At 47.6% G+C, this 26445-nt stretch overlaps 1 protein-coding gene and 1 long non-coding RNA gene across 2 annotated transcripts in view; one reads left to right on the top strand and one right to left on the bottom strand.

Moving 5' to 3' along the window:
- LOC134934825 (uncharacterized) overlaps window positions 1-26191 on the top strand; it is a 30779-nt gene extending 4588 nt beyond the window's left edge. Inside the window, exons 2-4 of the long non-coding RNA XR_010179822.1 lie at window positions 894-1094; window positions 1652-1730; window positions 26033-26191. This is a non-coding gene — a long non-coding RNA (uncharacterized LOC134934825). The remainder of the gene's footprint in view (window positions 1-893; window positions 1095-1651; window positions 1731-26032) is intronic.
- Window positions 10358-20469, bottom strand: RLN3 (relaxin 3). Its single transcript, XM_063930174.1, has 2 exons — window positions 20037-20469; window positions 10358-11016 (listed from the first exon to the last, which is right to left on the bottom strand). The coding sequence occupies exons 1-2, from the start codon at window positions 20215-20217 to the stop codon at window positions 10730-10732; spliced, it is 468 nt and encodes a 155-aa protein (XP_063786244.1). The 5' UTR covers window positions 20218-20469; the 3' UTR covers window positions 10358-10729.
- Window positions 26192-26445: the final 254 nt, after the last annotated feature.

Below are 26445 nucleotides of genomic sequence, written 5' to 3'. Positions count from 1 at the left end.
TACTGTGCGGTGGAATGTAACTATCGGACGTTGCTGTGCGGGGTAATGTGTCCCGGACACTACCGTGCGGTGGAATGTAACTAGCAGATGCTACTGTGCGGTGGAATGTAACTATCGGACGTTGCTGTGCGGGGTAATGTGTCCCGGACACTACCGTGCGGTGGAATGTAACTAGCAGACACTACTGTGCGGTGTAATGTAACTATCGGACGCTGCTGTGCGGTGTAACGTGTCTCGGACACTACCGTGCGGTGGAATGTAACTAGCAGATGCTACTGTGCGGTGGAATGTAACTATCGGACGTTGCTGTGCGGGGTAATGTGTCCCGGACACTACCGTGCGGTGGAATGTAACTAGCAGACACTACTGTGCGGTGTAATGTAACTATCGGACGTTGCTGTGCGGTGTAACGTGTCTCGGACACTACCGTGCGGTGTAATGTAACTAGCAGACGCTACCGTGCGGTGGAATGTAACTAGCAGACACTACTGTGCGGTGTAATCTAACTATCGGACGTTGCTGTGCGGTGTAACGTGTCTCGGACACTACCGTGCGGTGGAATGTAACTAGCAGACGCTACCGTGCGGTGTAATGTAACTATCGGACATTGCTGTGCGGTGTAACGTGTCTCGGACACTACCGTGCGGTGGAATGTAACTAGCAGACGCTACCGTGCGGTGTAATGTAACTAGCAGATGCTGCTGTGCGGTGTCATGTGACTCGGACACTACTGTGCGGTGTAATCTAACTATCGGACACTGCTGTGCGGTGTAACGTGTCTCGGATACTACTGTGCGGTGTAATGTAACTAACGGGCGCTGAGCCATATCCCCTGCTCCCCTCTCCTTAATCCAATCTGCAGCGGTACACAATAGGCCTTTCCTATATTTCAGCTCCAGGCCCAAGTGCACATTAATCTGGCACTGGTTATAAGCAAGACTACAGCTACACCTTGGCTGAACCCTACACTGCTCCAGGACTACCCTTTATATATAGACTCCTCACCAGGTTGCCAGCTGGACAGGTTGAGATGCCCCTGGGCACAGAGGCCAGACAGATGTGTGTCATGAATGTGAATGAAGTTAGGTTACCAGGTGAGCTCTTGACTTGACGTATCCTAGGTACTTCATCAGCGTTATCTCCATATTAATACCTGATTGACTTATATACACTAACCAATTAGTGTTATTCAATATTATAACTTTATCATCTTGTTATAGAAATGTATTCTAATATTTAATTAATTGTTTTCTTCCCTCGCTATAGAATGAACACAGAACTTTTGTACGTAGACTGCAGTGTAGCAGGTTTTGCGTCTAGAGAAGGATGAATATGTGTCTTCTACTTGTATTGTATGTGGTATACGTAGAGTGTACAAATACACATGGGGATATTTATCAAACCTTCTAAAGAGGACAAGGGAAAATGTTGCCTATAGCAACAAATCAGATTCTATCTACCATTTGATAGCATGTGTCAGATAAATGAAAGCTAGAATCTGATTGGTCGTTTTAAAAAAACACCTCCCATTGTCTTATTTAGACGGTTTGATAACTTTCTCCCAAAATATGAATATAGTGGATAAAGGGGTTGCCATGACAAGCCTACATTTGCAAAATCTGGATTATCAATTACATTTATGTATTTTCAGGCATGGGCATTGAGTGGGGAGATTGGATGCCAAGTACCCGACACTATATTGTGGAACCGGCAGTGGCGATTATGATGGGGTGGGTAATTTGCATGAACTGCTCATTCATCTCACCCATACTGACCTCTCCCCCGCTCTCCTCATGCGCATCTCCAACTTTCACTCTGCTTTCTCTTATTGGATGTCCCAGCACTTTCATAAACTAAACATGTCTAAGACTGAGTTGATACTCTCCCACCCTTCCACACAACCTCACCTCCCACAATTTCATTATATATTAATGGCACCACCATCTTCTCTGGCCCCCAAGTGCGCTGTCTTGAAGTGATCCCTGACTCCACTCTGTCCTTCAAACCCCATATTCAGCATCTTTCATAGTCCTGCCATTTCCATCTCAGAAATATCTTCAGGATCAGAAACTTTTTCACAGAGGATGCTACTAAGACCCTCATCCAGTCACTGGTCATCTCCACATTGGACTACTATAATCTACACCTATCTGGCCTCCGTGACTACCGCCTCGCCACTCCAACCTGTCCTCAATGCTGCTGCCAAGCTCATCTACCTCTACAATCCTACTACATCCACCTCCCCTCTCTTGCAAGCCCTACACTGGCTCCCCTTCCTCTTCAGAATCCAATTCAAGCATCTCACACTCACAAAGTCTTCACCCATTCCGCTTCCATGTACAACTCAGACATATCTCCCTTCACACTTCCGCCTGCCTTCTTTGCTCCACAAATGATTTCCGCCTCCCATGCCAACTGATTACTTCCTCCCACTCCTTCCTCCAGGAGTTTGCCTGGGTTGCTCCCTACCTCTGGAATTCTCTCCCTCTCCTTATCAGATTTTCCACTTCTATACAAAACTTCAAATAGGCTCTCAAGACCCACATCAAACCCAACCATCTCTCATCCTAACCCTCTTCCCCATCATGGCCGAAACTAGGATTTTCATCAGCCGGGGCAAGGCAGTAATTAATAACCCCCTTCGATCCCTGGCCCTAAAAATACGAAACAAAACCCTGTCAGACTAAAATAATCAGATTATCAAAAATTTTAAAAAAGGGGATACTATTGGCCAATATTTCCCTGTGTGCCTCAAATGCCCTATGCGTCACATGCCCTTCCAGCAGCGTGTTCCACTACATGCCCCCCTGTGTGTTCCATACATTGCACTATATCACTGCACTATGGGGGTAATTCAGATCTGATCGCAGCAGCAAATTTGTTAGCTAACGAGCAAAACCATGTGCACTGCAGGAGGGAGGGGGCACATATAACATGTGCAGAGAGAGTTAGATTTGGGTGGGTTATATTGTTTCTGTGCAGGGTAAATACTGGCTGCTTTATTTTTACACTGCAATGTAAATTTCAGTTTGAACACACCCCACCCAAATCTAACTCTCTCTGCACATCAGAGCGCACGCGCGTTCCCGAGTGCCCAGGCCGAAATGGAGGCCCAGTCCATCACTGCCCCTATACACTGTACTACATACCCTATATGCTGCACTACATCACTACACTACATCCCCGTATATGCTACACCACATCAGTGCACTACATGCCCCTATATACTGCAATACATTACTACACTACATACCCTATATAGAACACTACATCACTACATTGCATCCCCCTATAAGCTACACCAAATCGCCCCATCTGGGAGACAAAGCGTAGGTTGATACTGCTAACTGGGAGCACAGTGCCGATAATAAAGTCTGTCTTTAAACTAGTGATGAGCGGGTTCGGTTCCTCGGAATCCGAACCCCCCCGAACTTCAGCCTTTTTACACGGATCCGAGGCAGACTCGGATCTTCCCGCCTTGCTCGGCTAACCCGAGCGCGCCCGAACGTCATCATCCCGCTGTCGGATTCTCGCGAGGCTCGTATTCTATCGCGAGACTCGGATTCTATATAAGGAGCCGCGCGTCGCCGCCATTTTCACACGTGCATTGAGATTCATAGGGAGAGGACGTGGCTGGCGTCCTCTCCATTTAGATTAGAAGAGAGAGAGTGAGAGTGAGACACTTGATTTACTGGAGCTTAGGAGTACTCAGAGAGTGCAGAGTTTACTAGTGACTGACCAGTGACCACCAGTGCAGTTTTTTTAATTATATTATTATTTAATATAATCCGTTCTCTGCCTGAAAAAAAACGATACACAGTGACACAGTAACAGTATACCATATCTGTGCTCAGCCTCAGTGTGCTGCATCATCTATGTATATCTGACTGTGCTGAGTGCTCAGTGCTCACACAGCTTAATTGTGGGGGAGACTGGGGAGCAGTAGCAGGAGTACATATTATTTAACAGTGCACACTTTTGCTGCCAGAGTGCCACTGCCAGTGTGACTGACCAGTGACCACTGTCTGACCACCAGTATATTGTGATTGTCTGCCTGAAAAAGTTAAACACTCGTCGTGTGGTGTTTTTATTCTATAAACGCATTCTGCTGACAGTGTCCAGCAGGTCCGTCATTAATTATATAATATATACCTGTCCGGCTGCAGTAGTGATATATATATATTTTTTATATCATTATCATCCAGTCTATATTAGCAGCAGACGCAGTACGGTAGTCCACGGCTGTAGCTACCTCTGTGTCGGCAGTCGCTCGTCCATCCATAATTGTATACCACCTACCTGTGGTGTTTTTTTTTTTTTCTATCTTCTTGATACTACTAGTAGCTTACTTTAGGAGTCTGCAGTGCTGCTGACAGTGTCCAGCAGGTCCGTCATTATATAATATATACCTGTCCGGCTGCAGTAGTGATATATATATATATTTTTTATATCATTATCATCCAGTCTATATTAGCAGCAGACGCAATACGGTAGTCCACGGCTGTAGCTACCTCTGTGTCGGCAGTCGCTCGTCCATCCATAATTGTATACCACCTACCTGTGGTGTTTTTTTTTTTCTATCTTCTTGATACTACTAGTAGCTTACTTTAGGAGTCTGCAGTGCTGCTGACAGTGTCCAGCAGGTCCGTCATTATATAATATATACCTGTCCGGCTGCAGTAGTGATATATATATATATTTTTTATATCATTATCATCCAGTCTATATTAGCAGCAGACGCAGTACGGTAGTCCACGGCTGTAGCTACCTCTGTGTCGGCAGTCGCTCGTCCATCCATAAGTATACTAGTATCCATCCATCTCCATTGTTTACCTGAGGTGCCTTTTAGTTGTGCCTATTAAAATATGGAGAACAAAAATGTTGAGGTTCCAAAAATAGGGAAAGATCAAGATCGACTTCCACCTCGTGCTGAAGCTGCTGCCACTAGTCATGGCCGAGACGATGAAATGCCAGCAACGTCGTCTGCCAAGGCCGATGCCCAATGTCATAGTACAGAGCATGTAAAATCCAAAACACCAAATATCAGTAAAAAAAGGACTCAAAAATCTAAAATAAAATTGTCAGAGGAGAAGCGTAAACTTGCCAATATGCCATTTACCACACGGAGTGGCAAGGAACGGCTGAGGCCCTGGCCTATGTTCATGGCTAGTGGTTCAGCTTCACATGAGGATGGAAGCACTCTGCCTCTCGCTAGAAAAATGAAAAGACTCAAGCTGGCAAAAGCACAGCAAAGAACTGTGCGTTCTTCGAAATCACAAATCCACAAGGAGAGTCCAATTGTGTCGTTTGCGATGCCTGACCTTCCCAACACTGGACGTGAAGAGCATGCGCCTTCCACCATTTGCACGCCCCCTGCAAGTGCTGGAAGGAGCACCCGCAGTCCAGTTCCTGATAGTCAGATTGAAGATGTCAGTGTTGAAGTACACCTGGATGAGGAGGATATGGGTGTTGCTGGCGCTGGGGAGAAAATTGACCAGGAGGATTCTGATGGTGAGGTGGTTTGTTTAAGTCAGGCACCCGGGGAGACACCTGTTGTCCGTGGGAGGAATAGGGCCATTGACATGCCTGGTGAAAATACCAAAAAAATCAGCTCTTCGGTGTGGAAGTATTTCAATAGAAATGCGGACAACATTTGTCAAGCCGTGTGTTGCCTTTGTCAAGCTGTAATAAGTAGGGGTAAGGACATTAACCACCTCGGAACATCCTCCCTTATACGTCACCTGCAGCGCATTCATCATAAGTCAGTGACAAGTTCAAAAACTTTGGGCGACAGCGGAAGCAGTCCACTGACCAGTAAATCCCTTCCTCTTGTAACCAAGCTCACGCAAACCACCCCACCAACTCCCTCAGTGTCAATTTCCTCCTTCCCCAGGAATGCCAATAGTCCTGCAGGCCATGTCACTGGCAATTCTGACGAGTCCTCTCCTGCCTGGGATTCCTCCGATGCATCCTTGCGTGTAACGCCTACTGCTGCTGGCGCTGCTGTTGTTGCTGCTGGGAGTCGATGGTCATCCCAGAGGGGAAGTCGTACTCGTAAGACCACTTTTACTACTTCCACCAAGCAATTGACTGTCCAACAGTCCTTTGCGAGGAAGATGAAATATCACAGCAGTCATCCTGCTGCAAAGCGGATAACTGAGGCCTTGGCATCCTGGGCGGTGAGAAACGTGGTTCCGGTATCCATCATTACTGCAGAGGCAACTAGAGACTTGTTGGAGGTACTGTGTCCCCGGTACCAAATACCATCTAGGTTCCATTTCTCTAGGCAGGCGATACCGAAAATGTACACAGACCTCAGAAAAAGACTCACCAGTGTCCTAAAAAATGCAGTTGTACCCAATGTCCACTTAACCACGGACATGTGGACAAGTGGAGCAGGGCAGGCTCAGGACTATATGACTGTGACAGCCCACTGGGTAGATGTATGGACTCCCGCCGCAAGAACAGCAGCGGCGGCACCAGTAGCAGCATCTCGCAAACGCCAACTCTTTCCTAGGCAGGCTACGCTTTGTATCACCGCTTTCCAGAATACGCACACAGCTAAAAACCTCTTACGGCAACTGAGGAAGATCATCGCAGAATGGCTTACCCCAATTGGACTCTCCTGTGGATTTGTGGCATCGGACAACGCCAGCAATATTGTGTGTGCATTAAATATGGGCAAATTCCAGCACGTCCCATGTTTTGCACATACCTTGAATTTGGTGGTGCAGAATTATTTAAAAAACGAGAGGGACGTGCAAGAGATGCTGTCGGTGGCCAGAAGAATTGCGGGACACTTTCGGCGTACAGGCACCACGTACAGAAGACTGGAGCACCACCAAAAACGCCTGAACCTGCCCTGCCATCATCTGAAGCAAGAAGTGGTAACGAGGTGGAATTCAACCCTCTATATGCTTCAGAGGTTGGAGGAGCAGCAAAAGGCCATTCAAGCCTATACAACTGAGCACGATATAGGAGGTGGAATGCACCTGTCTCAAGCGCAGTGGAGAATGATTTCAAAGTTGTGCAAGGTTCTGCAACCTTTTGAACTTGCCACACGTGAAGTCAGTTCAGACACTGCCAGCCTGAGTCAGGTCATTCCCCTCATCAGGCTTTTGCAGAAGAAGCTGGAGACATTGAAGGAGGAGCTAACACAGAGCGATTCCGCTAGGCATGTGGGACTTGTGGATGGAGCCCTTAATTCGCTTAACAAGGATTCACGGGTGGTCAATCTGTTGAAATCAGAGCACTACATTTTGGCCACCGTGCTCGATCCTAGATTTAAAACCTACCTTGGATCTCTCTTTCCGGCAGACACAAGTCTGCTGGGGTTCAAAGAACTGCTGGTGACAAAATTGTCAAGTCAAGCGGAACGCGACCTGTCAACATCTCCTCCTTCACATTCTCCCGCAACTGTGGGTGCGAGGAAAAGGCTCAGAATTCCGAGCCCACCCGCTGGCGGTGATGCAGGGCAGTCTGGAGCGACTGCTGATGCTGACATCTGGTCCGGACTGAAGGACCTGACAACGATTACGGACATGTCGTCTACTGTCACTGCATATGATTCTCTCCCCATTGAAAGAATGGTGGAGGATTATATGAGTGACCGCATCCAAGTAGGCACGTCAGACAGTCCGTACTTATACTGGCAGGAAAAAGAGGCAATTTGGAGGCCCTTGCACAAACTGGCTTTATTCTACCTAAGTTGCCCTCCCACAAGTGTGTACTCCGAAAGAGTGTTTAGTGCCGCCGCTCACCTTGTCAGCAATCGGCGTACGAGGTTACATCCAGAAAATGTGGAGAAGATGATGTTCATTAAAATGAATTATAATCAATTCCTCCGTGGAGACATTGACCAGCAGCAATTGCCTCCACAAAGTACACAGGGAGCTGAGATGGTGGATTCCAGTGGGGACGAATTGATAATCTGTGAGTAGGGGGATGTACACGGTGATATATCGGAGGATGATTATGAGGTGGACATCTTGCCTCTGTAGAGCCAGTTTGTGCAAGGAGAGATTAATTGCTTCTTTTTTGGTGGGGGTCCAAACCAACCCGTCATTTCAGTCACAGTCGTGTGGCAGACCCTGTCACTGAAATGATGGGTTGGTTAAAGTGTGCATGTCCTGTTTATACAACATAAGGGTGGGTGGGAGGGCCCAAGGACAATTCCATCTTGCACCTCTTTTTTCTTTCATTTTTCTTTGCGTCATGTGCTGTTTGGGGGGTGTTTTTTGGAAGGGCCATCCTGCGTGACACTGCAGTGCCACTCCTAGATGGGCCAGGTGTTTGTGTCGGCCACTAGGGTCGCTTAGCTTACTCACACAGCTACCTCATTGCGCCTCTTTTTTTTCTTTGCGTCATGTGCTGCTGTTTGGGGAGTGTTTTTTGGAAGGGCCATCCTGCGTGACACTGCAGTGCCACTCCTAGATGGGCCAGGTGTTTGTGTCGGCCACTAGGGTCGCTTAGCTTACTCACACAGCTACCTCATTGCGCCTCTTTTTTTTCTTCTTTGCGTCATGTGCTGCTGTTTGGGGAGTGTTTTTTGGAAGGGCCATCCTGCGTGACACTGCAGTGCCACTCCTAGATGGGCCAGGTGTTTGTGTCGGCCACTAGGGTCGCTTAGCTTACTCACACAGCTACCTCATTGCGCCTCTTTTTTTCTTTGCGTCATGTGCTGTTTGGGGAGTGTTTTTTGGAAGGGCCATCCTGCGTGACACTGCAGTGCCACTCCTAGATGGGCCAGGTGTTTGTGTCGGCCACTAGGGTCGCTTAGCTTACTCACACAGCTACCTCATTGCGCCCCTTTTTTTTCTTCTTTGCGTCATGTGCTGCTGTTTGGGGAGTGTTTTTTGGAAGGGCCATCCTGCGTGACACTGCAGTGCCACTCCTAGATGGGCCAGGTGTTTGTGTCGGCCACTAGGGTCGCTTAGCTTACTCACACAGCTACCTCATTGCGCCTCTTTTTTTCTTTGCGTCATGTGCTGTTTGGGGAGTGTTTTTTGGAAGGGCCATCCTGCGTGACACTGCAGTGCCACTCCTAGATGGGCCAGGTGTTTGTGTCGGCCACTAGGGTCGCTTAGCTTACTCACACAGCTACCTCATTGCGCCTCTTTTTTTCTTTGCGTCATGTGCTGTTTGGGGAGTGTTTTTTGGAAGGGCCATCCTGCGTGACACTGCAGTGCCACTCCTAGATGGGCCAGGTGTTTGTGTCGGCCACTTGGGTCGCTTAGCTTAGCCATCCAGCGACCTCGGTGCAAATTTTAGGACTAAAAATAATATTGTGAGGTGTGAGGTGTTCAGAATAGACTGAAAATGAGTGGAAATTATGGTTATTGTGGTTAATAATACTTTGGGATCAAAATGAACCCCAAATTCTATGATTTAAGCTGTTTTTTAGGGTTTTTTGAAAAAAACACCCGAATCCAAAACACACCCGAATCCGACAAAAAAAATTCGGTGAGGTTTTGCCAAAACGCGTTCGAACCCAAAACACGGCCGCGGAACCGAACCCAAAACCAAAACACAAAACCCGAAAAATTTCCGGTGCTCATCACTACTTTAAACTCACCACAAAGCTGCTGTAGTGATACTCTGTGAGAGTTGGAGGTTGTCCAGGCTCTTAGTTTCCACTGTCAAGTGGATAGCTAGCAAAGTGAGCCTTTGATTTCTGTAACATCGGTGACTGCACCTGTTAACAAGCAAAAGCCTGGGGCAGCGTGTCCTCTCAATGGTGTGTAGCCGGCAGCTTGTTATCGGTTGGTGCTGGCAGACAGTCTGGATCATAATGTGCTGAAACATACAGCACCAACAGCTCACTTCTATAGCTTGCAGGTGCTCCGCACGCTAGTCACAGCACTGCACGGCAAAGAAGAGAGTTTAAATCAGTAGCCGGCATAGGAGAGATCCCAGGTACTGGAGCTCACCCGCACAGCGTTGGAGGCAGCAGCAGGCAGGTGGGTCAGAGACACTGCCCCGGGAGCCGTCTGCTGCCTCATTGGAGCAGCACAACACTGCCGGTAAAAAAAATCCTGCTCCTCTGTTACTCCTCGGGCCCCCTCAAATCCTGCACCCCCCCCCCCTAGTTGCTGCCCTGTACCCCATGCTCCTCATTGTCTACCCCATCTGTGTCACCCCTCCACTTTAGAATGTAAGCTCTCATGAGCAGGGCCCTCTCTCCTCATATGCTTTTCCTTCTCTTTCTTATTTCAGTAATGTTTATATATTATGTACTTGTCCTATATTGTCTTGTACTGTAAGTCGCTGTTTTCTTGTTTTGCTCATTTGTTTATGTACTTTGTAAGGCACTGCGGGACCCTTGTGGCGCCATATAAATAAAGGATAATAACCGTAATAACAATATCAACAAGATCGCCAGATGGTTTATATACACAAAACACAGGTTTACATGTCGGTCAGACAAGGTGCTACTTATATTTGTCACACAGCACTTGTTTTTGGCAGTTGTTTGCGCTCTTGTTTTGTTCTTTATTAGAGAAAATGACACGGCTTATTACATAGGCCAGTACGCCGTGACCGCAGGTGGTAATAAATAACACGTCCATACTACAGGAAGATTTCACAGATGTAACAGGACACAGGCAGCCCCCTAGGAGCTGTCACAGTAAACATTCATACACTCTGCACCACATCAATGCATGTGTTCGGCCATACTGAATCCACTCTCCGTAACGGACACGAACAGAACTGCGGCTGTTCTCCGGCCTCAGCACAGGGAGCTGATCTGACTTTTACTGCAGCCCCATTTGCAGCACGTACTGGACAAGCCCAGCGCCACCTCCCGTCCTCGTCTTTCCCCCACCCTCAGGGAGTCTTCTGACGCAGCGGCGGCTCCGTGTCTTGCACCCGTGGCGTCCCTCCAGCTTTGGGAGGTCCCGAAGTCCATGATTTCACCTTTGATGGGGCGCAAGTTAGCCCACTCGCTAAACGTTTCCTCCTCCTCGGAATCTATGTCCGTGGGTCCTAGGTTCCGAAAACCATCGGCAGGGTCTCCTGGAAGACATATATTGTGAGTTAGCCATCCCCATGTACAGACGCAGCCCACTTGCACATTTCACATTTCTTAATCATGCATGAGGAATGCACATATACTGAAGGGGCAATACGAGGGGTGCAAATACATCATACTTCCCTACTTTTATGATCTCCTCTCTGCATGACACTGTCTCATTGCTAAACCCCGCCCCTGTTGCCGCGATTCACGGATCTGTGGGGAGGGGGAGGGGCTAAACGACACAAATTTACGGAGACAGAATCCAAGGTATAATCTCCTTGCCCTGTCTGCTTCACTAGGAAGTAGGTGGGGTGCGGGAGATTGGGGTGGGGTGCGAGACTGGCCGAAAAATCGGGAATCCCCCATAGGCAAGTATGCGATACATTTATTTCTCATGCAGAGGCGTAATGCTGCATTACTGATCCGAGCCGCATCCTAGGACTCAGCATCGATCATTTCCGACACCACTGGCCAGCTGCATTACCCATGGGGTCACGCAAGCCGGCTACCGCAGCTTGCTGCCTAGAGGCCAGGAAATCTCAATCCTCTGCAACTGCGGTGACGCCCCCTCAGCGGCAATAGAGTCTAAGAACATGTGCAAACCTCCGGGAACACGACGCGGCGGCCATTTTGCTAATGCGCATGCGCGATACTCCGGAAAAATGGCCGCCGTGCCATCTTTCCCGGAGTTTTCAGCAGGCGCAATAGAGTTTGTTCCCCCTAGTGTTCGAACTCTATTGGGCTGCTGAAAAGGGATGGCTTCGACGGGGGACTTCAGAGAGGTAAGTATTAAGCAAATGGGTGCAGTGTGTGCGGGGTGGGCCCCCCCTGGACCTGGGGGCCCATAATAGAAACGCCAATGACATAGGAAAATAAAGTAAAAAAAAAAAAAAAAAAAAGGTTTTGAGCTGCAACCTAGAGGTAATAGGATTTTGTTATTATAACAGACTTCCACCTTTGTAAAATAAAGGGGCTTATTAATTTTTGAGCCCTGATGGGGGATACCAATGCACAGGAACAATTCAGTACGGCTCATCTATCCCGTGATCTGCCGGGCAGTGTGAGTGCGTATGCCAGAACTTAGCTCATGCATGTGAGTAGGACCCCTCTATGCAATACGGAGGACCCCTCTATGCAATACGGAGGACCCCTCTATGCAATACGGAGGACCCCTCTATGCAATACGGAGGACCCCTCTATGCAATACGGAGGACCCCTCTATGCAATACGGAGGACCCCTCTATGCAATACGGAGGACCCCTCTATGCAATACGGAGGACCCCTCTATGCAATACGGAGGACCCCTCTATGTAATACGGAGGACCCCTCTATGCAATACGGAGGACCCCTCTATGCAATACGAATCTCCTTCCAATAGTGCTTCAAGGATCTCACACGCAGAGATCCGTTCTTAAAATCTAAGCAATCTGACTACATTGATTAGATTTTAAGCATGGATCTCTTGTGTGTATGCCCTACAGCGATAGTGATGCGCGGGCCCGCGTGTCGCTATCATCGGTGCTAGATTGGCCTGCATGCAGGCTCAATATAGCACATCGCTCATTTTACCCGCTGGGTGAAATGAGCGGGCCCCCCTCGCTCAGCACACATTGCGCTGTGCTGAGCGGCGGGGAGAGATCTGTGCTGAGTGGTCTGTGACAGATCGCTCAGCACACATCTCTCCCCGTGTGTACGGGGCTTAAAGGGGGGTACACACGGAGAGATCCATGTTTAAAATCTAAGCAATCTGACTAGATTGCTTAGATTTTAAGCACGGATCTGCCGTGTGTATGCCCCCCAGCAATAGCGATGCGCGGCCCCGCACATCACTATCGCCGGTGCTAGATTAAGCCTGCATGCAGGCTCAATCTAGCAGGTCGCTCAATCACCGTTGTGTGAAGTGAGCGGCCCCCCGTACGTCCGTCCCCTCGCTCAGCACATTGCGCTGTGCTGAGCGGGGGGAGAGATGTGTGCTGAGCGGTCTGTGTTAAGATCGCTCAGCACACATCTCTCCCGTTAGTACTGGCCTTTACTTTAAGCTGATACACATTTTTTTCCAGGATGTCCTCCTATTATTCAGCCTTCCCTTTGCAAAAGTGATCTGTGGGGAAGATATTTATCAATGGCGGACAGACAATGGCACAGAGCCCTGCAGTGCTTTTTCTTTTTTGTTCCCCTGCACCACGACAACACCTGCAAAGTCCCACCCCTCCACCCCACCCCCACACACACACACCATCCCACCTTCCGCTTTACATTGATTGTTTCATACCATGGAGGTTAACTGCTGATGGTGACCATCGATGATTCACCTACCGATGGCTATCCCTAGCTGGAAGTATTGTTTTTTACATCTCATTGCAAAGGAGAGCGTAACCCGAGAGTGATTTCTGAGTCTGAGCCAGTCAGTCATTTGGCTTCTTGGTGGTCAGGTGACAGTAAAGGGATGAGGAGGGTGGGGATTAGCATTGCTGGATTAACAACAAAGTGACCGGGGCAGTTGCCCAGGGGGTCCCATACATAGCTAAATCTCCAGTGAATGGGCACTGTGGCATAATGCGACCTGGGGATTCTGTGTGGCATAATGTGACCTGGGGGCACTACAGTGTGTTGGGAGTATTTACACATTATATTTTTTTAATAACATTGCCAGTAGATCATTGACAATGTTATTGGTATGGTCCCCACAAACATTAATCCAGCCCAGTGACTTTGCATTCTTCCAAAGAAAATTTGCTCAAAACACCACATGACACCTGACTGTGGTTGCCATAGCACTTATAAAAACTTACATTGACATAGATGTGCATCCAGCGCGTACATCTACGGTTGGTAAGGGAGGGCACTTACAATGAATGGCAATGAGCAGCACATGCAACATTCAAGAGATGGTGCTGTGCCACTGCTGCTTCTGACAACATACATATGCGCAAGTAATTGGAAACAAAAGGTTCCATCACCATACACGTTATACACTCACAATATAGGACACTAGTAGCAGCAGCATGATGCGTCATGCCAGTGAGTCACTGACTTAAAACACAGAATTAAAATCAAGGACCTAATTCAGATCTGATCACTGGGCTGCGTTTTTTGCTGTCCTGCAATCAGATAGTCACCAGCTACAGGGGGAGTGTAAAATCACTGTGCAAGTGTGCGTTCCTATGTGTAGCAGTCTCTGTGCAGCCCAGGATTTACTCTTCCTGTGCAACAGAATCCTGCTGATACACGATATAGACTGCACCACTTATTTATTGATGCCTTTTCCCTGAAAACGCTCCCTGAAAACGCTTGAGCCCGCCTGCATTTTCCCGAATACTCCCAGTAAACGGTGAGTTGCCACCCACAAAATGGCCTCTTCCTGTCAATCACCTTATGAACGCCCGTGCGAATGGATCCTTTGCCCAATCCCGGCGCCGGGAAGTTATATTGTGCGTTTGTCCGTAGTACCTGCATGAGACCACAGATACGGAGAATTGTGCCGCACATACAGCTGAGAGAACCTGGTACAGCTGTACACACAGAAAGGGGGAATGCACTGTGCAGTCAGAAATAAACTCCTAGGGACAATCCTTGTTCTGCAGCCCTTCGGTACTTTTACTGTTTCATTCACTTGTTCTTGTTGTCACCATCCTATAAAATAAAAGGCTAAAAGCGGCGCCTCACCTCTATGGGTGGAATTCAAGTGTTTTGCAGGCGGCCCAGAGCTGCTGGCTGACATCCTAGCTGTTATGTGCAGCAGCAGCAACCCTGAAAATGACAGTAAAACAACAAACCAAAAAACATCGGGCATACAGCTACCATCGATGATGGAGCCCCATCTGGTTATCTGCCATTGATGGCAAAAGTATTTGACATTGGTCATAAACCATCGATGGGTTTAAAACATCAGTGATCGATGGCCATCCCTATATTGTCGCCACAGAATGCGTAATCTGATTAATGAGGTCAGTGTTTTGCACATTGGTATACGATAGGAAGATGGCCGCTTTCGGGCTGTGTGTGCACGGACCACATTACCGTGCCGCTCAATAACTGGCATGGCAGCACGACGTGGATCCTCACTAATATAATTAATAATAATATGAACCTCCCGATACCCTACTGTGGGGGTCATTCCGAGTTGATCGCTAGCTAAAAATGTTCGCTGTGCAGCGATGATGCAAAAAAATGGCACTTCTGCACATGCGGCGCAATGCACACGCGTGACATATATTCACAACTGCCGATGTAGCTTCAGGTCTAGCAAAGCTTTTCAGTCGCACTGCTGGCCGCAGAGTGATTGACAGGAAGAGGGCGTTTCTGGGTGTCAACTGACCGTTTTCAGGGAATGATCGATAAAACGCAGGCGTGCCAGGAAAAACGCAGGCGTGGCTGGGCGAACGCAGGGCGTGTTTGTGACGTCAAAACAGGAACTGAACAGTCTGAAGTGATTGCAAGCGCTGAGTAGGTCTGGAGCTACTCTGAAACTGCACAATTTTTTTCCGTAGTCGCTCTGCGATCCTTTCGTTTGCACTTCTGCTAAGCTAAGAAACACTCCCCGAGGGTGGCGGCTTAGCGTTTGCACGGCTGCTAAAAACAGCTAGCGAGCGAACGACTCGGAATGACCCCCTGTGACAACAGAAAATAACATACCACACCCACTCACCCACATCCTTAGAAGTGCTGAGAAAATAGTGGTAAATACTGTATATTGTTTAAGAATATTAATTGTCAAGGAAACGATTCAGCACTTTCAGGACAGATATTACTAACGCTTGAATAAAAGCATTGCATTGTAATAAGACTCTGTGGGAGTAAATGTTCCTGGATTACTCTCCCTGAATGATATAACAATTATATAGAAAAATACTGGTCATAAAACAGCAGGACGTTTGCTATTTTCTCTTTAACCCTCCGTCAGACGCGGGATCCGGTCTGAAGATCGACAGTGTCTAGGTCGACAATGTTTAGGTCGACAGTCACTAGGTCGACATGGATGGAAGGTCGACAGGGTTTCTAGGTCGACATGTGCTAGGTCAACAGGTCTAAAGGTCGACATGAGTTTTTAAAAAAAAAATTTTTTTTGAATTTTTTCATACTTAACGATCCACGTGGACTACGATTGGAACGGTAAAGTGTGCCGAGCGAAGCGAAGGCACCATGCCCGAAGCATGGCGAGCCATGCGAGGGGACGCGGTGCACTAATTTGGGATCCCGGTCACTTTACCAAGAAAACGACACCAAAAAAAAAAAAATCCTCATGTCGACCTTTAGACCTGTCGACCTAGCACATGTCGACCTAGAAACCCTGTCGACCTTCCATCCATGTCGACCTAGTGACTGTCGACCTATAGTGGTCGACCTAAACATTGTCGACCTAGATACTGTCGATAAAACGAACCACACCCGTCAGACGCACCTCTGGGACTCCCGAGTTCAGGAGCAGTGCGGCTGACAGGCGCCTGTTAGAAAATCGTCATTAGCACCTAATTAACTCAATTCTAACGCTCTTAAAGTGATCGTCATAAGGACGTACAAAGAGAGAAATTGTAGGCTTTACGGGCCATTTCAGCAGAAAGTCTGTAGCAAGAAAGAGAAAACAGGAACATAAATATAAGTTTGGGCGCAGTGTGCCTGAGGGGCCACCCTGGACAAACCTACATATTTCCGCAATATATCCACAACCTTTGTCATTTTCATTCATAAAATGAGCAAAATAAACAATCAATAGATGAAAATAAAAGGAACAATGAACCTTCAAAAGTGGGAGGAGTTTGGGCGCAGTGTGCCTGAGAGGCCACTCCACGCGAGCGGCGGGAAAACTGACTAAGGGGGTTTCGAACAGCACCTAGAGATAGGAAGGTACTAGGGGGGAAATTTACTAAGATGGGAGTTCTATTTAAGATGCGATTTTGCCCATAGCAACCAATCAGATTCCAGGTATTTTCTTCTAGAAGGTGCTAGATAAATGAGAAGTAGAAGCTTATTGGTTGCTATGGGCAACATCCCATCTTAAATAGAACTCCCATCTTAGTAAATGTACCACTTGGGGCGGAGAGGGGAGCGAGAACAGCTTTGCGGCGCCTGTCAGGCCAGCTGCGTCTGACTGAGGGTTAATATCCCTTTCACACTAGCACCTAAAACACAGGATTTTGGTAGGTCTGGATGCAATGCTTTTACCAGGGTCATTTGCGGTCTTTTAGACCTGGAAAGCAAGTCTGACAGGGGTATCATACCCTTTTTACACATGCAGCTATATCCGGCGTATTTGCAAATGAACGTGCATCAACCCGGGCTTTCTGCATGTGTGAAAGGAAACAACCCTGGGTGGGTCCATGACCCTGCTCCCGACCAGGGTCATGGAGCTGAGACCCAGGAATTTGCCGGCCTGCTAGACTCTGCAAATTCCTGGGTCACATGAATGAAAGCGGCATAAACAATTGTAAGCAACATTTTTGAGGAGAAAATTAATGCAGCTATCGCGACACCTTTGAAAAATTGAAAAATAAATTGGGTGCGATCATTTTTCCTGCAAAAACCCACGGGGAAAAAAAATTGAAAAAAAAATGTTCAAATCAGCCTTTACCCCCATTTTGTTTTTTAAGTAATGGATACCAGTGTAAATGTCTAGTACTTCCCAATAAAACATATTATGTGCAATTAAAATGCTTTAAAGAAAAAAAAATTCTAAAAGGCAAACTTTTTTTATTTAAATACAAACAAAACAAAAAGTTTAAAAAAAAAGTGATGTGGTGTAATTTTAATAGATTTTATTTTTTTAGCAAAGTTAGAAAGAACAATTATTTTTCTTTTAAATAAATACTTTAATTCCATTTGGGGTGCATAAAAAAAATAAAAAGTTAATTACATGTAATTATTGGTTCAGTTAAGCTAATTGAAATCCTCCAATACCTTAATTAGTCATTAGAGGGGTGTCTAAAGGGCCCTACAGACATGCCGATCCACCGCCGAGCTGCCCGACGGCGGATACGGGCGACGAGCGACCCGGCAGCGGGGGGGGGGGGGGGGGGCAGTGACGGGGGGAGTGAAGTTTCTTCACTCCCCCTGTCACGCGGCTCCATTGAAGTGCAGGCAAATATGGACGAGATCGTCCATATTGACCTGCATGTACAGCCGACGGGGGACCAGCGATGAACGAGTGCGGGGCCGCGCATCGTTCATAGCTGGAGCCTCCACACTGAAAGATATGAACGAGTTCTCGTTCATTTATGAACGAGATCGTTCATATCTTTCAAACAAATCGGCCAGTGTGTAGGGCCTATAAGAGGTTCTGAAGCAAGTCCTGACAGTTTTACCTTACAATAGGAATTTTTACCAACTTTGCACCAGCTCTGGGGCTGTGAGAAAAAAAAAAAGGCGTGGTAATTTCTACAGGAATTTCTCTCAGGCAATCGAATAGCAAAAACCTTGCTGCTGTGGGAAATGTGTAAATTTCACTTTCAATTATATCCATAAGGGCCTGAGATGGGAACAAATCAATCATACCCATTTTCCACTGCCACTAAACCATACTTACCTACTCTCCCGGAAGCTGCGGGAGGCTCCCGTTTTTTTGGGTAGCCCCCCGCACCCCCGGAAGAGTGGGCAGGTCTCCCGCATCCTGCTCGCACCCTAGTGATGCGGGCAGGATGGAGAGATAACCTCCCGCCGGGTGGAGAAGGGGTTAAAATGACGCAAATCGCGTCATTTTAGCACCGCCCCCTCCCCGCGGACCCGTGAATCGCTGCATTTCCCGATGCGGGGGCGGGGCTTTGTGATGTCACAGTCCGCCCCCCCCCCCCAAAGAAACCTGCAGCGTCTCCTCTCCGGGCTTCTCCCGGAGAGGAGAAATACAAAGTCGGTAAGTATGCACTAAACACCCGGGTTATTGCTGTAATAACCCAGGAGTGACTCAGTGGAAAAGGGTTAACCCGTGTCCAGTGACCCGGGAATCCAACCTGGCTAGCTTGCAGGGTTGGTCCCGATGCAGTGTAAACGGGTAAGCCATGTCGGTGCGACCCAGGACCCGTCTACAGGATAGAGAGAGACGGTGCTTGGAGATGATCAATGTGCAGAGAGAATTTAATTAGGCTGACCATATTATCCCTTTAACATGGGACACTCATGAATTACACAGGTTCTGTGGCTGCTTAAAACTAGTGATGACCAGATGAAATGCAGGCTTGTAGTCAGCCAGCCACAGAACCTGTGTAATTCATGAGCGTCCCAGGTTAAAGGGATAATATGTTTAGCCTAATTTAATTGCAGTGTAATAAGAACGCTGTTCAGCTTTTGCGGGCTACATGCAAAAGCAGCCAGTATTTACCCTGCATGCAAAAACAATAAATGTATTTGCACCCCTTCCAGTGCTGCATGGTTTATCCAGGTATACAGTTACTTGCTTGATTATGCTTTGCTCCCTCCTCAGAACCATCCTAAATCATGGGTCTTCAACCTGTGGCCCTGCAGCTGCTGTGGAACGACACATCCCAGCATGCCCTGCTTCGGTTCCACAGCAGCTGGAGGGCCACAGGTCATACTTGCCTACCTGACCCTCTCCATGAGGGAGAAAATGCTCTGTTCCTGGACTTTCCTGGTAATGTATGATTGCCATCACCTGTGGTGAAACACCTTTCTTATCAATTAACTAGCTCACCACAGGTGATGGCAATCATACATTACCAGGAAAGTCCAGCAACAGAGCATTTTCTCCCTCATGGAGAGGGTCGGGTAGGCAAGTATGCCACAGGTTGAAGACCCATGCTAAATGTTCAGAATGACAGATAAGTATAGACAGAATACAGAGCAGCAGGGATGACACAAGTTCTCAGACTATCTAACTACAAGTCTCCAGCATGCTCTCTTTGCCTAGTGGTGCACTCTGGAACTTGTAGTTCTGCAACAGCAGGCATGCCACAGGGTGGCTATTGCATAAAGGAATTTTATGGCTATCCTGTATATAACTGCTGATTAACCAAGGTAATAAAATATACATTGATGGTTAGTTACAGGTATGTAGATTAAATATTGTAGTCACCTGTCTGCATGGCGTCGTTTCTCCTCCATCGAGACCCCCCACAAGTGAAGATGACGGCCCTTATGAATTCTCTCCCGCACAGCTTCACCCCGAGAGTAGGCACTCTAGCACTAGCACTGGTGCCACTGTGCCACGCCAGCAGCCACACGACAGTGAGGACGGCTGGTGCCAGGCTAGGCATGTTGCTGTTCGGTTCCTGGGCAGCGCAGCAGGTGGCAGGAGGGAATGTGACTAACTCCTGTACAGCTCACCATCCTCTTATAGGCAGCAGACGGTGTGGACCTGAGGTAAGAGATAAGGACCTTGCTCGTCAGCCCCCTCCCAAGACCAGTCCTGAGAGAAAAGATAACCTTTCAAAAGCTTAATCAACCAAGAATTATTCAAAGCTCGTCAGTAGCAGCAATCACCCGGACACAGCCAGAAAATCACTTTCTCAGGCTACTTCAGGTTACTGGTGGACAGAGTTAGAGGCTGCTCGGTGGAGGGAGATTAACATGGAGTGGAATGCACAATCCCGTGATGTCATCATTTCTGATTGGTGCTTAGTGATGTCATCATCACTATTCATCAGCACTATTTGAACACTCCGTTGGCTGCCTCAGTTTGTACCTCCGTCGGCCGTGGTTCCTTTGTGGTTGTACTTCACGTGTATCTATTCATATAGGGTATATCATACAGTACTACCACACATGTCAGTTTTCCCATATATGCCTTGGGTTCCTGTATGACCTATCCCACCCAGGATAATTCAACGTAGTGTGCCCAAGATGGCTGCCTCACCTGGCACATTTCATGGGTGGAATATATAACCCGTAGAAGTTATTACCCAAAAATTTCTACACCAAACACTGCTCTACGCATATTGTGCTCTCTAGGTATTGTTGTTTTTATTATTCTGTGTGGTTTTGTACTTGCTTGGAGACATCTAGGTGCAGGGACCTGGGTCCCACCGCCCCATTGTAAACAGCGTGCGGCACTGGGTGTGGGGAGAGAGAGGACTGACTGCTCTGTGCTGTGCTGGTGAGAGCTGCGGCTGATGTGCGGGGACTGAGTAATTGATAACACCCGCTGTCACCGCCTATTGGTCCTCACACGGCGCTACCCTGTGCTGCGCAGCCACGTAAAAACTATTATTTTAGTATTTCCTAAGGGTGGGGGGCTGGTCACACCTCCCTGTATTGGCCACGCCCACTCCCAGTACCTGGGCCCTCCTGTGTGAGGAAAGTATGCATAAATCTCGTAGTCCTAGCAACTTCCACACATATGAGACTGTCTGCCACTCTTATTGTAATACCCTGGACACTGCCAAACAAACATAGTTCCAATCTCTCAACTCTGCTCAAGCCACTAACCCCAAGCAACTTTCTAATACATTGAAATCATTTCTTAACCCTCCCTCACCCAACCCACCAGCTACTATCAGTGCTCAAGAACTTGCTTCCTACTTCAAGGACAAGATTGATAGGATCCAAAATGAAATGGTATGCTCTTCCCCGGCCAGTGACCTGCTCACTTCTCAACCAGAACCCTCTGACACCTTCTCTTCACGTCTCTCCACAAATAAAGATGAAGTATCAACACTCTTACCCTCCTACTACGTACTACTCTTCTCTGGATCTGCTGAATGTATGAAGGATTTATACACATGCCTACATTACCTATTGCCCTTAATTAAACAATTAATATCTGATTTGTGACTTAAATATAAAAATAGAAGATTAACATATTAATTCTGAATGGTTTAATACAAGTTGTTTAGGCTTCATAAACTCCATTTTGTCTTTCACACATTAGATCAGTGGTCTCCAACCTTAATTGGGGTGTGAGCTACTTTCGGAAAATAAAACCTCTGAAGGAGCTACACCCTCCCCCCAATGTGCGTACGTTCCTGCGAAAGTGGGTGTGGCCTCACAACTACAAGTAATGCCCTACCGGCGTAGTGCCAGATACACAAACAATGCCCCTTAGCAGTGCCAGATACACAAATAATGCCCCCAGCAGTGCCAAATATACAAATAATGCCCCCAGCAGTGCCAGATATACAAATAATGCCCCCAGCAGTGCCAGATATACAAATAATGACCCCAGCAGTGCCAGATATACAAATAATGACCCCAGCAGTGCCAGATACACAAATAATACCCCCAGCAGTGCCAGATACACAAATAATGCCTCTCAGCAGTGCCAAATATACAAATAATGCCCCCAGCAGTGCCAGATATACAAATAATGCCCCCCAGCAGTGCCAGATACACAAATAATGCCCCCAGCAGTGCCAGATACACAAATAATGCCCCCAGCAGTGCCAGATACAATGCCCCCACCAGTGCCAGATACAATTCCCCCCGCAGTGCCATTTAAAATGCCCCCCGCAGTGCCAGATAAAATGCCCCCCCACAGTGTCCGATACAATGCCCCACACAGTGCTAACCTTTGCTGGCTTCTTCTACTGCCGCCGCTGCTGCTCCTCTTGTATGAGGGACGGAAGGGGAGGAGAGCGCAGCGTGCGCCTCTCCTGTGAAGTCCGGAAAGCGGCTGTGGTGAGGGTGACAGAGTCTCCGGCGGCGGCGGGCATTTAAAATATGGTGCCGGTAAGTGAGCCAATCAAAACTCGCAGTCCGCCAGACAATCAGGTGCCGCCACTGCCGGTCCACAAGCTCTGATTGGCTGACGGCCGGCACCATATTAAAAATTAAGGGAGGAGGAGTGCCAGTGACTGTCCAAGCCCGTGCGCTCTGTGAGCTACCGAAAATACTATGGCGAGCTATCGGTAGCTTGCGAGCTACGGGTTGGAGATCACTACATTAGATGATACTAAATGAGTGTGGCCTTTTCCCTACAGTATCACTAGTGGGTGTAGTTCATTAGGTCGACATGAGTTAGGTTGACATACATTGGGTCGACCACGTTTGGCTGACATGCATTAGGTCAACATAATCACTAGGTCGACATGGTCACTGGTCACATCGACCCGGCTTGCCCGTTTACACTGCACCGCGACCTGGGTGCAAGCTAGCCGGATTGGATTCCTGGGTCACTGGACCCGGGTAAACCCTTTTACAACGAGTCACGACCCGGATTAACCCGGCAATAATCCGGGTTAACAGCTCCATGTAAAAAGGGGTATTATTTATGTAGAATAAGATATACAAGGAATGGGGAAGGGGGATATGTTCTGCACCAGCTATTAGATACTTAGGGGTATATGCAATTCACGGCGAATCGCGGCAAATTATCGCCGTTTTTAAATTCGACTCAATTCGACAGGTGAATTCCGGAAGGTGGCTTCCGGAATTCACCATATTCAATGAAAAACGGATTCGCCAGAGTCGCGGGCGAAAATCGGCCGATTTGGCGGATTTTGCCGCGATTTTAAAAAACGGGAAAAACCCGAAAAAAAAAATGGCGTGGGGTCCCCCCTCCAAAGCATAACCAGCCTCGGGCTCATCGAGCTGGTCCTGGTTCTAAAAATCCGGGGAAAAATTGGCCAGGGATCCCCCGTATTTTTAAAACCAGCACCGGGCTCTGCGCCTGGTGCTGGTGCCAAAAATACGGGGGACAAAAAGAGTAGGGGTCCCCCGTATTTTTAACACCAGCATCGGGCTCCACTAGCTGGACAGATAATGCCACAGCCGGGGGTCACTTTTATGCCGTGCCCTGCGGCCGTGGCATTAAATATCCAACTAGTCACCCCTGGCCGGGGTACCCTGGGGGAGTGGGGACCCCTTCAATCAAGGGGTCCCCCCCCCCCAGCCACCCAAGGGCCAGGGGTGAAGCCCGAGGCTGTCCCCCCCCATCCAATGGGCTGCGGATGGGGGGGCTGATAGCCTTTTGTGATAATAAAAAGATATTGTTTTTTCCAGTAGTACTACAAGTCCCAGCAAGCCTCCCCCGCAAGCTGGTACTTGGAGAACCACAAGTACCAGCATGCGGGAGAAAAACGGGCCCGCTGGTACCTGTAGTACTACTGGGAAAAAAATACCCCAAAAAAAACAGGACACACACCGTGACAGTAAAACTTTATTACACACTACCAACACACACATACTTACCTATGTTGACACGCCGACTGCCACGGTCTCCGACGATCCGAGGGTACCTGTGAAAAAATGATACTCACCTTCCAGCGTCCAGAGCTAAATCCACGTCCAGAGAGATAAATCCACGTACTTGTAAAAAAAAAAGAACACGCAAATACCCGCTCCATACCGGACTAGAAAGGGGTCCAATGCTTTCACATCAGACCCCTTTCTACCGAATGCCGGGACATCACGTGACTCCTGTCACTGAAGTCCCTTCAGCTAATCAGGAAGCGCTACTTCCGTGGCGCTCACCTGATTGGCTGTGCGCTGTCTGTACTGTGACAGCACATCGCAAAGCCGCTCCATTACTTTCAATGGTGGGAACTTTGCGGGTAGCGGTGGGGTCACCCGCCGGTCAGCCGCTGACCGGCGGGTGACCTTACCGCTAGCCGCTAAGTTCCCACCATTGAAAGTAATGGAGCGGCTTTGCGATGTGCTGTCACAGTACAGACAGCGCACAGCCAATCAGGTGAGCGCAACGAAGTTGCGCTTCCTGATTGGCTTAGAGACCTTTCTGTGACAGCTGTCACTGACAGGTCTCATTCGTGGAAAGGTGTCCCATGTGTCAGCATGGGACCCCTTTCAGTCCGGCATGGAGCGGGTGTTCGGTTTGTTTTTTTGCCAAGTACGTGGATTTATCTCTGGACCATGGCTGGGGTGAGTATATTGATCTTTTCTTTTCAGGTATCCGTGGATTCTACATGGAGAAGAGGACCGATGTCGGCGTGTGAACATAGGTAAGTATGTGTGTGTCGACGTATGAAATAAAGTTTTACTGTCGACGGTGTGTGTGTCCTGTTTTTATTTGGGTATTTTTTTCCCAGTAGTACTACAGGTACCAGCGGGCCCGTTTTTCTCCCGCATGCTGGTACTTGTGGTTCTCCAAGTACCAGCTTGCAGGGGAGGCTTGCTGGGACTTGTAGTACTACTGGAAAAAACAATATCTTTTTATTATCACAAAAGGCTATCAGCCCCCCCATCCGCAGCCCATTGGATGGGGGGGGGAAAGCCTCGGGCTTCACCCCTGGCCCTTGGGTGGCTGGGGGGGGGGGGACCCCTTGATTGAAGGGGTCCCCACTCCCCCAGGGTACCCCGGCCAGGGGTGACTAGTTGGATATTTAATGCCACGGCCGCAGGGCACGGCATAAAAGTGACCCCCGGCTGTGGCATTATCTGTCCAGCTAGTGGAGCCCGATGCTGGTGTTAAAAATACGGGGGACCCCTACTCTTTTTGTCCCCCGTATTTTTGGCACCAGCACCAGGCGCAGAGCCCGGTGCTGGTTTTAAAAATACGGGGGATCCCCTGTCAATTTTTTCCCCGCATTTTTAGAACCAGGACCAGCTCGAAGAGCCCGAGGCTGGTTATGCTTTGGAGGGGGGACCCCACGCCATTTTTTTTTATGATTTCACCGTTCCAGCATAAAAAAAATAAAAAAAATATTTTAAAAAATATATAAATAATATTTGTGCCTCCAAAAATAAAAAAAAAGTACCTAATCCCTTCTAATATAAATAGATCTGCTATTCCCCCCCAAAAAAACACAAAAAAAACATGTTTAAATTTTTTTTATTTGTTTTCACCCTCCAAAGTGTGGCGGATTGAAAATGACGAATTTGCTGTCTAAAAGCACTGCTGTCGAATTTCCAAACTTGAATTGAATATGCTTTGGTCGAATTGCAGCACTTGTATCATTGCAGAAAAGTCGAATTTGCAAAAATTCGAATTTCAAAAAGTCGAATTTTGAAAGTCCGTTTTTTGGTCGGAAAGCACTGAATTGCATAGGCGATTTTTTTTTTTGGTCGAAAATGACCCGAAATTCGACAATTTCGGGAATTCGACCGCAATTGCATATACCCCTTAGTGTTTGATATTTGAAAGAAAGAACTCCGACAAATGTCCGTCTATTTGATTAGGTACCAATTACTGGACATTCGGAGGTGCTACCAGAGACAAGTTGAATTATACGAAAAGAGGGGGGAGAAGAAAGAATGTCTCTTTTGCTGGCGCACAAATAATAATTAAAAAATTAACCTTTAATGGATTCATTAAAATTGTCTAACCACGAAATAAAGAAATGCAATAAACTTATATACTATAATTACCATAAATGGTGAATGAAAATAAACGTATTAAAACCAAGGTTCGCTACCTGTGTCGTGTCTTTATTAATCCAAATTGAATGTATCCTAAGTAGACTGTACCCAATTCATACAATTCTTTATATCAATTTTGGCTTATTGATTGGCAATAATTAGCCTAATGTTGAGATACTGAATACTGTATATTATTCCTTACTTATGTCTCCTACAGCACTCCCTCAAAAATA

This window comes from Pseudophryne corroboree, chromosome 6 (assembly GCF_028390025.1).
Source record: "Pseudophryne corroboree isolate aPseCor3 chromosome 6, aPseCor3.hap2, whole genome shotgun sequence".
Classification (NCBI taxonomy): domain Eukaryota; kingdom Metazoa; phylum Chordata; class Amphibia; order Anura; family Myobatrachidae; genus Pseudophryne; species Pseudophryne corroboree.
Note: the sequence above shows the minus strand (reverse complement) of the source record. Positions and strands in the feature narration are given on the sequence as shown.

Excerpts from the sequence above, each read along its gene's own strand:
- RLN3 (XM_063930174.1), bottom strand. The coding sequence starts at position 20,217 with ATGCCTAGCCTGGCACCAGCCGTCCTCACTGTCGTGTGGCTGCTGGCG. Across the intron at positions 11,017-20,036 it reads AAACGACGCCATGCAGACAG|GAGACCCTGCCGATGGTTTT; the intron begins GTGACTACAATA and ends TATGTCTTCCAG.